The 15,665-nt window shown below is 41.4% G+C and overlaps 3 protein-coding genes across 5 annotated transcripts in view; 1 reads left to right on the forward strand and 2 right to left on the reverse strand.

Moving 5' to 3' along the window:
- Window positions 1-15,665, reverse strand: part of Pibf1 (progesterone immunomodulatory binding factor 1) — a 232,488-nt gene that overhangs the window by 137,970 nt on the left and 78,853 nt on the right. The window lies entirely within an intron of this gene.
- Window positions 3,545-4,063, forward strand: LOC124095985 (small ribosomal subunit protein uS13-like). Its single transcript, XM_046449464.2, has one exon. It carries the CDS (start codon window positions 3,578-3,580, stop codon window positions 4,034-4,036), a length of 459 nt encoding a protein of 152 aa, XP_046305420.1. The 5' UTR covers window positions 3,545-3,577; the 3' UTR covers window positions 4,037-4,063.
- LOC131424374 (protein crumbs homolog 3-like) lies at window positions 4,841-15,411 on the reverse strand. The gene has a single exon (XM_058580980.1). The coding sequence runs from the start codon at window positions 13,266-13,268 to the stop codon at window positions 12,909-12,911; it is 360 nt and encodes a 119-aa protein (XP_058436963.1). The 5' UTR covers window positions 13,269-15,411; the 3' UTR covers window positions 4,841-12,908.

Below are 15,665 nucleotides of genomic sequence, written 5' to 3' on the forward strand. Positions count from 1 at the left end.
GTTTTCCCAGCACCATTTGTTGAAGATGCTATCCTTCCTCCATTGCATGCTTTTAGCCCCTTTATCAAATATAAGATAGTTGTAGTTTTGTGGATTGGTTTCTGTGTCCTCTATTCTGTACCATTGGTCCACCCGCCTGTTTTGGTACCAGTACCATGCTGTTTTTGTTACTATTGCTCTGTAGTATAGTTTGAAGTCTGGTATCGCTATACCGCCTGATTCACACTTCCTGCTTAGCATTGTTTTTGCTATTCTGGCTGGGGATGTAGCTCAGTGGTAAAGCCCTTCTGGGTTCAATTTCTATTATTAAAAAAAAAAAAAAAGGATTCTCAAGATTTGAATTCTTATTACTTGAGACAGGGTCTTCTTAATGCTGCCTCCCTAGCCTGGCCTTTAAGTCACTGTCTTCCTGCTGTGCCTCCAGAGTAGCTGGAATAACAGGTGTGTACTACTGTACCGGGTTTTGAATTATTATTACTTTTTGGTTTTGGGGATTGAACTCAGGGGTACTTGACCACTGAGCTACATCCCCAGCCCTATTTTATATTTTGTTTAGAAATGGGGTTTCACTGAGTTGTTTAGCGCCTTGATATTGCTGAGGCTGGCTTTGAACTCGTGATCCTCCTGCCTTAGCCTCCCAAGCCACTGGATTACAGGCGTGTGCCACCCCATCTGGCCTGAATTATTACTTTAAAATAATCCTTAACAAACAATTTTAGAATAATTTTATATGTTATACTATTTTTGCCTTTTCAACTTTCTCATTTTTAAATATCATGAGTTGCACACTGATGTGGAAAGAATATAGTTTCATTTATTACTCAAATTTTATACGTAGTGAGTGTATCACATTTTCAGCATTAGAAAAGATGTTCAGTCCTCTTCTATCTTTGTTATTGCTTCTTTGCTGTTGCTTTGTAATACATCTTTTGTTATAAAGTTGGTGCTTGCTTTTTTCCTTCTGTTATAAGTGGTATGCTTAAACATGTATTTCTAGACAAAACTATTGATTCTCACAGGAAATCTAAAGATATTACATACTGTAATTATAAGCACTATTTCCTTTTACTATTAATTCCCTAATTTTAGTTACAAATTGCTGCTATTTCACCTCTACTTCTGTTAAATTATTATTTTATGTTGCAATTTCCCTTTGAGAATTAGGATTATAATGATTATAAAGTTTTGTGACCAAAATGAAACAATTAAGATTTACTTTCACACTAAATGTTCACTGCTATTTGTTTGATACCCTGATGTTTCTTTTTTTTTTTTTTTTTTTTTTTTTTTTTTAGAGAGAGAATTTCAATATTTATTTTTCAGTTTTTGGCTGACACAACATCTTTGTTTGTATGTGGTGCTGAGGATAGAACCCGGGCAGCACGCATGCCAGATGAGCATGCTACCGCTTGAGCCACATCCCCAGCCCCTGATGTTTCAATTTATGAGTTCTTTGATTTTTTTCTTTGGTTAGTGATGTTAGAATTTCAAGTAAGTTTTTCAGGAAGGCCATGTGGGTTAAAAGCTTCATGAGTTCTCATACGATTGGTCTCTTCTTATCACTTAGATGGCAAACTTTCTGAATCATGCTGTTTTATATCTTCAAATACTTATAATTAAAATATCTGTAAACTAAAAATAGCTCAATTTTTATTTGTATATTTTAAAATTTATATCATAAGAACCTAAGTTCTATTAAGACAGAGATCCTTTCATCTTGCTAAACCCTAAATTCTAGTATCTAGAAACAGTGCTTGGCAAGAAGCAGATGGTGAATAAAAATTGCTGAATGAATAAATAAAGTATAATTATGAAGGAAAAACTTGAGTTCAACTAGATTAATTATTCAGTAATAGACTTACTTATACAGCTCAGATGCTTCTAATGCTCATATGACTTAATATTCCTATTGAATTTCACTTGGATTTACAATATTTCTGTTTCCCACCCTCTCCCTACCATCCAGAATGTGGGACTTCTAAATTGTAAGCTTCCTATTTCAGAAAAAGTTTTCTTCTACCATATCTGTAAATATACTTTTATTCTTTCATTTTATTATTTTCTTCCCTTAGCACAGTAATTTTCTGAATATGAATGTTATCTAGTTTCCATGTTTGTGACCTGTAATATTTTCACTTTATTTTTTAAAATCTTTTTGTTTGTTTGTTTTTCTGCTTTATAAATTGCTACTCCTCCCCCACAGGTTATCCTTTTTTTCTTTTCTTTTTTTTTAACACTCCTACCCCAGTCCCACTATTACTCTTTCATTCCTTTAAGTCATACTATCATTTTTAAAGGTAATTTTTCTGAACATTATCAGTTTTCCACCATCTTATTTTATTGCCATATCATTGGTTTCACAGATGGTGTGCTTTAATTTTCTTTGTCACGAATAGGTTAAGACCTAAAAATCTTTTTAGACTCCTAGAATAAATCTTTCAAAATCCCTTATCTTTTCCATCTTGTATATTTTTTTGCTGTCTCCTTTCATTAAAAAAGTTTATTTAGCTCTCATACTTTTCTGATACCCCTCCTCCCCCACCAATTATTTACTAACTTTATTATTATTATTAACATGTTAGGCAGATGCTCTATCACTGAGCTATACCCTGTACCACTTACTAATCTTTGAAGGTGGCAGTTCTAGTCAGGCTTTCATTTTGCACCCAAATACCTGAGGGATAAGATGTGGCTCCATATGGGATAGGCCACCATACAACTGCAGAAAGATTCTATTAGAGAGCACTATCTTAGAGTACACAGGTAGAGCTCTTAAGAATTTCTTCTATACAGTATTTACCCCATTGTACTACTCACTTGAAATGCAGAACTCATATTCTCCATTCTCTTCATTTTGATCCTGGCTACATTGTATCATGACCAATATTCCTTGAAATTTATGATCTTATATTGGATATTTCCTGAATGTGTAATGGAGATAAAAGTTCCTTCCACATTTTATTACTTTTGTCCATATTATGTAGGCATGGAGAATGTCATAAAAATGATCTCACAGAATCTTCATTTCTATAAATCTTCCATTAGCTGAACTTGGCATTTTAGTATTTGTGTAAAAAAAGAAAAAAAAAATCTTTCACAAACCATAGATCAGAGTTTCCTAGCTTATGATATTATGCAAAAACCAGCTAACTTACAATTATTACTCTGTTAACTACTGAGAATGAGAAAAGGGAATCTCAAAATTAGGTATGTAACAGGCTTAAGGTGCTTAGTTTTTTTAATGAAAGTTTATTTAAAGTGCAAAAATTTGAAAAGAACTACCCTCATTATATGCTGGGATCACTGTGAAATTGAGATTTAACAAATCTGATTTAATTAATGAGTGATTAAAAAAAAATCAAGTAAAAATCCTGAAAACATTTAACTAGTATTATCTTTAAAAGTTCATCTACTGTTTAATATTCTTTGGAAACTGATATTTAATTTGATTTAAATGTCATTTAATTATATTGTTACTTCACATTCTCCCATGTGTCAATAAAGATATTTTTAATCTTTAAAAAATCTTATTGAGCTCTTCCACAGGAGGCCTACACACTGCCGCTCTGCTGCCGCCATGTCTCTAGTGATTCCTGAAAAGTTCCAGCACATTTTGCGAGTACTCAACACAAACATCGATGGACGGCGGAAAATAGCCTTTGCCATCACTGCCATTAAGGGTGTGGGGCGAAGGTATGCTCATGTGGTGTTGAGGAAAGCAGACATTGACCTCACCAAGAGGGCTGGAGAACTCACTGAAGATAAGGTTGAATGTGTGATCACCATTATGCAGAATCCACGACAGTACAAGATCCCAGACTGGTTCTTGAACAGACAGAAGGATGTAAAGGATGGAAAATACAGCCAGGTTCTGGCCAATGGTCTAGACAATAAACTCCGGGAGGACCTAGAGCGACTGAAGAAGATTAGGGCCCATAGGGGACTGCGCCACTTCTGGGGCCTTCGTGTCCGAGGCCAGCACACTAAGACCACTGGGCGCCACGGCCACACCGTGGGTGTATCTAAGAAGAAATGAGTCTGTAGGCCTTTTCTGTTAATAAATAGTTTATATACCAAAAAAAAAATCTTATTGATACATTATAATTATACATTATAGTGGGATTCATTATGCATATCCATACATGCATAAAACATAATCTAATCAATCTTATTCCCCAATATCTTCCCTTTCTTATTCTTCTTCTCTCCCCTTGATCCACTTGTTCAACTTTCTAATGATATTATTTTTAAATTTTTAATCAGTGCATATATATAATATATAGAATATGTATACATATAGTACACACACACACACACACACACATATATATTAAGAATTTATTGTGGTTTACTCATACATGTGCTGGGAGCCATTACCCAAGTAGGTATGACAATTTCCTTGCCAGCGTACCCCATGTTGCAGTGACATTGAATGTACGTGACCTTGCTCAAGGACCAAGGCAGATTAGGGTGTTCCCGGTTTTAAGATAATCCTGTTTAGGGCGTTCCCAGTTTAGGTTCCAGGTTTAAGGTTTAAGATTATTCCTGCTGGGAATAGGGCGTATCCTGCTGCCTGAGTTCCCCTTGAGTTCTCACGGGATTTAGACAGTATATTTTGGAGATAGAAGCCCAGTGGAGGTGGATTTGGGCAGAGAACGTGGATTTCCCCAGAACGTGATTGTAGACGGCTGGTGTGAGTTCGGGAATAAAGAGTTGCTGTTTGAATCTACAAGCTGTGTGGTGGCTCGTGATTGTGTGCCCAGCCAGACTGCGGCATTTGTGCCCAGTCAGACTGTGGCATACATGGGCATAGCATAATTTGGTAGATTTGGTTCCCCAGTATTTCCCCATGCCCTCTCTCCTCCCTCCCTCTCTATCCTGTTCTTCTACTCTATTAGTATCTCTTCTATTTTTGTGAGATTCCCTCTATCTCTTTTTAAAAATTTCTTTCGCTGTCTCTCTTCTGCAGATGAGAGAAAAATTTCAATCCTTGACTTTCTCAGTCTGGCTTATTTTACTTAGCAGGATGTTCTACAGTTCCATCCATTTGATAGCAAATGACATAATTTTATTCTTCTTTATGGCTAAGTAAAACTCCACTGTGGATATACAGTACATTTTCTTTCATTATAGTTCTTTAAACTCTAGACAGAGAAATCAGGTAAAAGAAAGAAATTAAAAGGATACAAATAGTAAAACAAGTCAAATTATCTATTTGTTGATGACATGGGTCTACATTCAAAAAAACTCAAGATATATAAGACTCAAAAAACCCCAACAGAAGACTGGGAGAGTTGATAACAAATTCAGCAAATTAGAAGGATTCAAGATTAACATGCAAAAATCAATTGCTTTCCTATACTCCAATAATGAATCTGCTGAGAAAAAAATCAGGAAAACAATTTCATTCACAATAGCCTCAAAAATCATAAATCTAAGAAGGGAAAAGACCTTTACAATGAAAATTATAAAACACTGAAGAAACAAATTTCAGAAGACCTCAGAAGATGGAAAGACCTCCTATGTTCTTGGATAAGCAGAATTAATATTGTTAAAATGGACATAACTAAAAGTAATCTAGAGATTCAATATGATCCCCATCAAACTACCAATGACATTTCTCATACAACTTGAAAAAAACAGTACTAAAATTCATTTGGAAGAATAAAAGACCCAGTATAGCCAAAGAAATACTGAGCAATAAGAGCAATATTAGAGTTATCACAATATCTGATATCAAATTATACTACAGAGCCACAGTAACAAAAACAGCATGGTACTGGCATAAAAACAGACATGAAGACCAATGGAAAAGACTAGAAGACAAAGCGGCAAATTCATGTAGACACAGTCATTTGATATTGGTTACAAAGGTGCCAAAAGCATATGCTGGAGAAAAGATAGTCTTTTAACAATTGGTGCTAGGAAAGCTGGATATCCATATGTAGAACAATGAAACTAGATCCCTCTCACCCTGACAAAAATCAACTCTAAGTAGCTGAAAGACCTGGGAATTGACTAGAAACACTGCAACAGTCAGAAGAAAACATGAAATTAATACTCCAACATATTGACACAGGCACCAGCTTCTTTAATAAGACTCTTAAAATTCAAGAAATAAAATCAAGAATCAGTAAGTGAGATGGCATCAAACTAAAAAGATTCTGCATGGCAAAGGAAACAATTAAGAATAGGAACAGAGACTCTGCAGAATGGGAGAAAATTTTTGCCAGTTACTTTTCCAACAGGAGATTAATAGTCAGAATACACAAAGTATTCAGAAAACTTAATATCAAACAAACAAACTATTCAATAAATGGGCAAATAAACTAAACTTAAGACATTTCTCAAAAGAACAAATGCAAATGGCCAAAAAACATATGAAAAAATAATCAACATCCTTAGCAACTGGGGAAATGCAAATCAATACTATACTGAGATTTTTTTTTTTGTGGGGGTGGGGGTATAACCAGGAATTAAACTCAGGGGCCCTTTACTACTGACCCACATCCCCAGTCTTATTTTGTATTTTATTTAGAGAAAGGGTCTCACTGAGTTGCTCAGTGCCTTGCCTCTGCTGATGCTGGCTTTGAACTTGAGATCCTCATGCCTCAGCCTCCTGAGTAGCTGGGATTACAGGTATGCGCCACTGTGCCCTGCTACACTGAGATTTCATCTCACTCTATTTAGAATGGCAATCATCAAGAATACAAATAAATGCTGGCAAGGATGTGAGGATAAAGGTACCTTATTGGTAGGACTGAAAATTGGCACAACCGCTTTGGATAGCAGCACAGAGGTCCCTCAAAAGAATAGGAATAGAAACACCATATGACCCAGCTATCCCACTTTTTGGTGGTATTTATACAAAAGAACTAAAATCAGCATACTAAAGAACTAAAAGCATGTATATCAATGTTTATAGCAGCACAATTCACAGTAGCCAAATATGGAAAAAATGGTTTTTTTTCAATCTTAATAAAATGCTTTTCTTAAATTGGGATTTCTTCCATAATTTATACTTTCCTCTAGAGGTTCTAGTAAACACCTCAAAAAAGAGAAGTAAAATGTAGTTGGTTAAGATTTATAGTTAACTAATATGGATTTTTTCACCATTTCTTTTTATAAATGCTTATCTGTTTAACAGATAGAAGGTTGCATTCTTGGTAGGTTGCATTCAAGCTTTCTGATATTTAGTTTCTGGAATCATTCCTCTTCAACATTTCAGAGAATAAGGACATAATGTATGTTTCCAGATTTCTGGCCCTTTTTCTGATAAAAATGTTTGAACAAGATAACTGACATTTTTCCTGCTGTTACTTCCTAACGTTCTTTCAAACCTTAGGGTATCCAAGGCATTAGCCTTAGAGAAACAGTTTACTTCTTTGAGATTGCTGGTAGGGCATCAAGGAGACAAAGTGATAGATAAAAATAACCAGCATTACTTACAATTTACAAAGTGTTTTCAAAACTGTTGTTATACACTAATTCTGAAATGCATAATTGAGAAAAGGACACACAAGGAAAATTTGGACAGCAGCTTTGTAAAAAGTATAAATTCTGCTAGGCATGGCAGCAAGCTGCCCAGCAGCTCAGCAGGCTGAGGCAGTAGGATCTTGAGTTCACTTTGCCTCGGCAAAGGTGAGGTACTATGCAATTCAGTGAAACCCTATCTCTAAATAAAATACAAGATAGGGCTGTGGTTGTGGCTCAGTGATTGACTTCCCCTGGGTTCAATCCCCAGTACAAAAAAAAAAAAAGTACAAATTTCAGTGGGCCTCTGCAGGTATCCTTATTTATTAGGAGTGGTAAGGTGTGGTAAGGGGATGGAACATGTCTTCTAAAACAAAACATCTCCAGGTGTCTAAAAATTCATCTAGATTTGGGAACTACTGGTGTAAAAAAATGAGGAAGAGTCTAACATTCTTGAGTACTCTTTTCAGCAAAGTGTCTTCACAATGGAAAAATTTTAAGTCAAAATCAAAGCAAAAATTCCAGGGAAATAAAATTGATAAATATTTATTGAGAATTACCTATACCACAAAACACTGACTAGAAGGCTTACCAGATAAGCAAAGATAGGGAAGCAAAAGTTTCTGACTCCAAAGAGCTAACACATGAGAGGGGGAGACTTGTAAATAAGCACACGATTATAATATAATGTTAGAAAACAGAGAAGACCTTGAAGTATTTCTGAAGGGATGCTAAGGTCTCAGAAGTTGTATGTGATTACTGAGTTCAATCTTAAAAAAAGAATGGGCATCTATAGAGTAGACCAATGGTCAGATATGTGAGCAAGGGAAACGGTCATTCTTAGCAAAAAACAGAATTAAGGGTGTGAACAGAAAGTACCAGACAATTATAGAATGGCAAGAGATAACTTGCATGGACTACATGGGAGACAGACAAAATAAAAATGAGACTGGAAAGATGCAAATGACTTTAAAAGCTAAGCTGGTTCTCACTCTGTTGAATGACATGATCACAATTCTCAGTTACTTTTACAGAATGATGATGAAAATAGATGAAATTCTAATCGGGGAGTTTAGAGACTTTATAGTAGTTCAAGCAACTCAGTGAGACCCTGTCTCCAAATAAAATATGAAATAGGGCTGGGGATGTGGATCGATGTTTGAGTGCCCTGAGTTCAATCCCTGGTACTCTCCCATGCCTACCCCACAGAAAAGAATTAGGAATTTCTGTATTCAAAACAAATATGATGTAAATTACTTTACATAATCATGAAAACTAGCAATTTATGGATAAATTATCAAATTATTTACTTTGTGGAAAATTAAAAATCCTTGAGTAAAAAGCCATTTCATTCATGTTTGAAAATGGCACACTGCTTCCTTACACTTCTCTTTATACTTATACAGCTAATTCTCACCCAAAAGAATTTCAATGAATTAAATATATACATACATATGTATATATAGTCACATACCATGTATAAACCCATTTATTATTTATTTTGCCATGCTGGGGGTTGAACCTAGGGCCTTGAACATGCTAAGCTGACTCTACCACTGAGCTACACTCTCTGCCCATATATATTTACATATAATGTCCTTTTCAAAAATCCCTTCTAGGTGTTTTTTTTTTTTTTTTTTTTTTTAAAAAAACAGGAAAAGTGAGATCTTTTAAAGAATACCTCAAAATTAGCTTAGGTTCATCATTCGTGTTATATGGTAATTTAACCAGTGTATCAGCTCTTCTAAGCTGTTGTCACAGATAGTATCCAGATCAAAAGGGTCTTCAAACTCGTCCAGCTCTCATTTGATGCTTCATTCCAAGCATGTTCCCACTGAATGCCTGGCCAGCTTATACCTGAATACTTGTACTGATAGAGAATGTATTAGATGCTAGACAGTTTGAAAAATCCTACTGAAAAGTTTTTCTTTACTCTTTCTTGTACTGTGGTCCCAATTCTACTACTTTAGGTGTTGCCAAGTAAGAAATTATATTTAGCTCTTCTAAATATAATTTTTTTAGAGTTATAATCTAATTATAATCTAGCATTAACAGGACATCTTTAAATCTTCCCACAGTTTTGGTCAGTTTCCTCTCAAGATTTTCTAGTTTAGAGCTTGAGTGCCCAGATTTCAGCATAATATTGTAGATAAAGGTAGAACTTCTTTTCCCTTTTTTTACATGTTAATTGGATTAGATTAATTTAACCCCACAATAGTCCTCAATAGGGTCCGTGATTATGCTCATTTATAGAGGTGGGGGAATTGGCCAGCAGCACAGCTGGGGTGGGAGTGGGGCCTGGGGCCCAGCCCTAGTACAGAGGCCCCAAGATCCCAAGTCTCTCCTTTGACAAACGTCTTCCACAGAAAGGTGGTGGTGCTGTCCTGCATTTGGTCAAAGCCAAAACCCAACCAGCTGTTAGGATCATGTACCACTCGGTGAGCTGGGCAGGATTGGCCAGACTGCTGGGGTGACAAGGGGGAGGGGACAGAGGATGTTTTGAGGCTCCAAGGGCAATGGGTCACTTAACCCTGACAGGCATGTCCTGCGAAGGCCTTCATCAGAGCTGATGCAGCAGCCAAGCTAGGAACAGTCCTCCCGCTCTCATGTCCCCTCCAGCAGGCTTGGCTGGGTCAGAATCACTTCTTGCCCATTTAAAATTGACAGCCAAGGTGACTCTTGTCCTCAGAGGAAACATCCCAGCTTCTGCCCTTCTTTTTTTGTCCAAAGCCTGAAAGTTTCCTGGGGCTTAAAATTGTCCATCTAAGTTTATTCTTTGTTTGATGGAGACAGTGACACATTTTTACAAGGCAGTATGGCCACTCCGTTTTATGTGGGTTTAGGCCTCCAGAAATGCTTTTGTATTAGTCAAGGGGGCAAAAGTTTATGTTGACTTCAGAGGTGGTGCCCAGGGAGTAGTGAACGTATTTGGAAGACACAGAGACAGATCCTGTGGCAAGGCACAGCTTTCCTAGGGGTCAGAGGGCTGACTTCAGATGCCCAGTGTCCAGTCATCCATAGGTCTAATTCCCCTTGGCTTTTCCATAGGCCAAGAGTGGTCCGAAAGGAATGCAAAGCCTACTGTTGTACAAGGTAAGGCCATCAATGATGCACGGCCAATGCCCTGGGAGGGAAGAGGGAAGGAGCCTCCAGTTCTGCATTCTCTTCCTAGGATGGGGACTCTGGCCTACACAGGGGAGGCTCCCTAAGGATCATACCCTCACCAGCTGCTCAGATTGCCTGCAGCAGTGCCTGCCTATCACCCAGCACTTTGGACAGGTAAGGATGTGCTTCCCAGGTAAACACCTGGAATTATCATCATCAAATCCTCCACCCCCGTCCCTAGTCTCTGCCTGAACATCTCGCCTCACTCCTCACATACACCAAAATTTGGTGCTCACTTCAAACACACCCTCCTCCAGAAAGCCCCAGCACCCTGATTCTGCAGCTCCACATCACTGCCCTCTCCACATCTGTCCTTTGTAGAACAGACCCCTTCGCCCCAGCAGGAGACTTAAGCTGGAAGAGGGACTTTCTGAGCCCCTGGGGGAAAGGTAAGACTCAAAGGGGACCAAGGTTGGAAGTGGAAGACCAGGATAGATCAGAAGGCTCTCCAAACATTAGAGCAGACCAACCAGGGCTGAGGTCTCAGGAAACTTGGGGTGCCCTTTCTCAGCCAGGACACCTCCCCTGAGCCCTGAGGATGCCCAAGGTCCATGGGCAGAAGAAGTTCTGCACAGCAACTTTTTGGGGTCTGGAGAAGAACTGGATTTTCTGAGCAAGATTCTAGACAGTTTGAGTGTACAAACTAGGAGCATGGGCAGCCTGAGGCCAAGCCAGAGCTTATACTGTCACGGAGGGGACCTGGCCAGCTGTTTCAGCCTGTTGAGAGAGCCCCCACCCCCCCACCTAATCTTTCCTCAACTGCCCATACAACCTGCCAGCTCTTTCTCATCAGAAGGTCAGCAACCTGCTCTCTCCTCCCATGCCCCACTCAGCCTGACCTACCAGGAAGAATAAGATGGCAACCAGATGAAGAGAAACTGCCAGAGCCCCAGCCCCTGTACCTGCCTGCAGACCTGTCATCCCTTCAAAACACACCATCTTTGGAAATCACATGCTCCTCAAAGAACCCCAATTCCCAGCTGCTCTCAGGCTCCAGCCAAGAAATCATCTCTCTATCCCAGCTTTCAACAGCTTCTACAGACACAAGCAGCCCAGGGGACCCTGAGTCCTCTCCTCTTACTGAGCCCTCAACCCTTCATCTCTCCCCTCTTCAAAAGGCAACTGAGCATCCTAGAGCCTGGGAGATCCCTTGCACCAGGCTCTCCCAGGCAAACACCTAGCCCAGCCCTCCAAAAAGTCCCCAACTTCTAGCCCCCATAGAGCCTAACTTTGATATTGTCAGGACATCCCAGTCCCTTGAGTCTTCCCCAGACCCCAGTTTTCCAAGAATCCCAGAACCCAGCCTCCCAAGGTCCTGCTAGAACATGCTCACTTCCAGTCCCCCGAGGACGCAGGAATCCCCAACACCCTTACCTCACCCACCAACGATTGGCAAGAGCCCCAGGCCAGGAAGAGGCCGCGAGTTGCTGATCTTAAGAAGTGTTTTGAGGGTAAAGGATCAGGGGTGTGGAGGAGACCCTGGATCCTCAATAAAGCCACGAGAGCCCAAAGCTGGTCTGTCCTGGTGAGTTTAGGGTGGGCCTACTCTCAGATCCAAAACCCACCTACCCCCACCCACCCTCCAGGGCTAGCCCTTCTGGCTCCTAGGTGCACCTAAAAGCCACTCTCTTCCAGGAAGCCCCCTCACACCCCTAAGATCCCCGTAACCTTATAACTCACCACTACCTTCATCTCTCCATCTAGGCTAATGTTCCCACTAACCCAAAAAAGCTTTATTACATGTCACTACCAACTTTACATAAATGTATAAAACGTGAGCAGCCCTCCCCCTGCCCCCAGGAAACAAGTCTCTGAAGCACCTTCTTCCCTTCTATTCTCAAGCACTGGGTGAGTCTGATTGCCTAGAGAAGACACCCCTTCCCCAAGGTCACATAGCAGGGAAGGGAGATGGAGGAAGGGAGGGACCTAGATGGGCAGGCAGCCCGGCACCTTCTCCTTGGAGTCCTGGGGGGGCTTGAGCATCCGCTGCGTGAGAGAACTGAAAGAAAGGATTGGGGGTTGTTGGGCCTGCTGCAGGGGACAGTACACAGCACAGTGAAATGAAGACGGTGCAGCAAGCGGGAGTGGCCCCGTCCCGGCCTCCCAGCTGCATGCAGAGTCCAGCAGAGGCAGCATGCTGCACAGCCACCAGGCCAGTGCCCCATAGTGCCCCTGAGTCATCAGAGCTGGTGTCTCAGTGGCGGCTGCTCTGTGCGCGGGGGTGTTGGGCAGTCCTGGGCAGAACGGGCAGCTGCAGCTGTCCACAGTCTTCAGATGAGCCGCTCCTCCGGAGGCAACTTGAGATTGGGGGGCAGTGGTGCGCGGGCACCCACCTGCTCCTCGCTGCTGGGCCGGTACGTGCCCTCTGTCTGCCGCTTCTCCCGAAGTTTCTGTACCAGTAGCGCCAGCCCCACGGCCAGGAGCAAGGCGGCCAGGACGGAGAAAACCACGATGATACAAGTAATGGCCTCCTGAGACAGACCCTCACTGGGGCTGGGGACAGAGGGCGTGATAGTGCCATTCTCCGAAGGGTTCAGTGCTGTGGTAGTGTGCCCCCAGGCTCGGCCCAAGAGGGCCGGCAGCAACGGCAGGCCGAGCGCCAAGAGCAGCTCCAGGGCTGGGGTCGCCATGGGCTGGGCGACGGATTGGCGGCGCTGGGCCCCTGGCTTCACGTGCTCGACGCTTCTACCGCATCTTGGGCACAGGGTACCTGAGATCCAGCACCTGGCCAGAAGTCTCTGACCTCACACAGGTTCCCTGTCCCGGTCCCTCACCCGAACCCTGGGTCAGTCCGCTGTTTGCTTGCTCCGATCTCACCAGCCTAAGGGTAGAATTCTATTACTCCATGATAATACTTCCATACTGAAATCTTCCAAGTCATTTCCGCATTTCACTGCTGACTCTATAAAACTACTGTAGGATTTTTAGACCCAAGTGCATATTCTTACATTTTTTTGCATTAAAAGTCATTCAGCTCATTAATTTTGCCAGGAAAGATCCTTATTCTGTTATTCAATTTATTTGTTATTCTTCTCTGTTTTATATCAAATTTGTTAAATGGGTGTTTTTTGTTTGTTTGTTTGTTTTTTTGGGTTATTCTTTTTGTAGTCTGGGAATCGAACTCTGGGCCTCATGAATGCTAGGCAAGTTCTCTATCACTGAGCTACACCTGAGCACAAATTTTAGTTTTATGTGTTATTTAAATCACAAATTAGAAGCCAGATACAGTGGTATATGCCTTTAGTCCCAACTACTTGAGAGAATGAGGAAGGATTGCTTGAACCCAGGAGTTTGAGGCCAGCCTGGGCAACAGAGCAAGATTCTGTCTCAAAAAAGAAAAGGTCTTTTACTCATAAATTAAAAGAAACATTGAGCTTAAATTCAGAAGTTTATTAGTATGTGAAAGACATATAGAAACACCTGTATTATTTTAGCAACATTTATGTTTGAAATTATTTCAAAATAAAAAGGTTAGAAAAAGCACACACCTATAATCCCAGTGGCTTGGTAGGCTGAGATAGGACAATTGCAAGATTAAGGCTAGCCTCAACAACTTAGTGAGGCTCTAGGCAACTTAGTGAGACCCTGTCTCAAAATAAAAAATAAAAAGAACTGACTCAATGGTAAACTGACTCTGGGTTATAATCTCAGGACTCATCCCCTTTCCCCCCCCAAAAGTTAGAAAAACAAGCAGTCAAACCATGTGAGATAATGATATTTAGCTTAATGCTAATCAGTGATCTTCCTTTTTTTTTTTTGGTACTAGGGATTAAACCCAGGAGTGTTATAATACTGAGTTACATCCCATACCCAGTCATTTTGTTTGCTTGTTTTTGTCTTTTTGAGACAGGGTTTTGCTAAGCTGGTGAGGCTGGCCTCCACCTTGAGATCATTGTGTTTCAGTCTCCAGAGGTGATGGGATTATAAGCATGTGCTATGGTATCCAGCTTGCGATTTTCCTTTTAATAAAGCTATTAAAAATAAACATGCGGGTTCTGGGAAGACGGCGGCGAAGGGAGAGCATTACCCCCGTGTACCACGTCACTGTGCGGGAGAATGACGAGTTAGAACGATGGCTAAAAGCTATCTTGTTAGGAATTGCCAGCAAAATTGGGGTGCTCCAAAACCTAGAGGAAGGATTTCCATCGCACGAGGATCAGCTACGGCGTCTCAAACGCGAGAGATTTGTCCGCACAGAGGGTCACGCTGCTTATTCAGCAAATCGCCCTGCGGCTAGAATCTGCGGCGCGCGCTGGGAAACGAGGAGATAGCAACGCAAAGATACAGCGCTGCAGTTTCTGCGGGCTTCTGCCAGCTGTGCAATCACCGTACTCAGTGCTGAATTCTGGGTTTGAGACGGGGGAAGGAAGCAGTCCAATTCGGTTCTCCACACCGGTCAGACCACAGAGGAAGCCAGCGGCCACCATCTTGGAGAGCTGACGTCACCATCCCTGTTTTCGACTGATCGCAGCTCATTCAGCCATAGAAGAGGTAATTTCAGGCTGCCATTCGCCTGTGGCTCGCAGACAAATTACTCAGGCTCAGTGCTAAATAACCCGTGGAAACTGCTTCTTGGAGCCTGCTCCTATCAGAACATACACCGAGCACGGAGCGGCCGAATTCCGGCTCCCGGAACTGCTCTGGCCCAGGGATAAAGAACCCGCGGAAACCGCTTCTCGGGTCCGGGTCCTGCTGAATACTGTGGAGGTAAATACCAACCAAGCCTTCATAGGCAGTGGCAACAGGACTGAGACGGGGCTTGTGAGGGCCGGTCAGGACTCACCCGTTGCTTTGGTCACCCGGCAAAGGGAACGAAATGCTGCCATTCACATGGGATACCAACATGGCAGAGATCTGATGTCATCAGAAGGCGGCAGAGGAGAGAACTTCATCGATACCAGCGGCGACAGAAACAGTTGGTATCCTGGTAAAGAAAGTGAGTCACAAACACCCGAGTCTCTCTCACTTTGTCATCAAGCCAGAGGGGCAGAGCAGAGCCGCCGCCCGCGCTCGGAACAGGCCCAGCG

This window comes from Marmota monax, unplaced genomic scaffold, assembly GCF_021218885.2.
Source record: "Marmota monax isolate L192 unplaced genomic scaffold, Marmota_monax_Labrador192_F-V1.1 WCK01_AAM20220418_F8-fsc00137, whole genome shotgun sequence".
In the NCBI taxonomy this organism is placed as follows: domain Eukaryota; kingdom Metazoa; phylum Chordata; class Mammalia; order Rodentia; family Sciuridae; genus Marmota; species Marmota monax.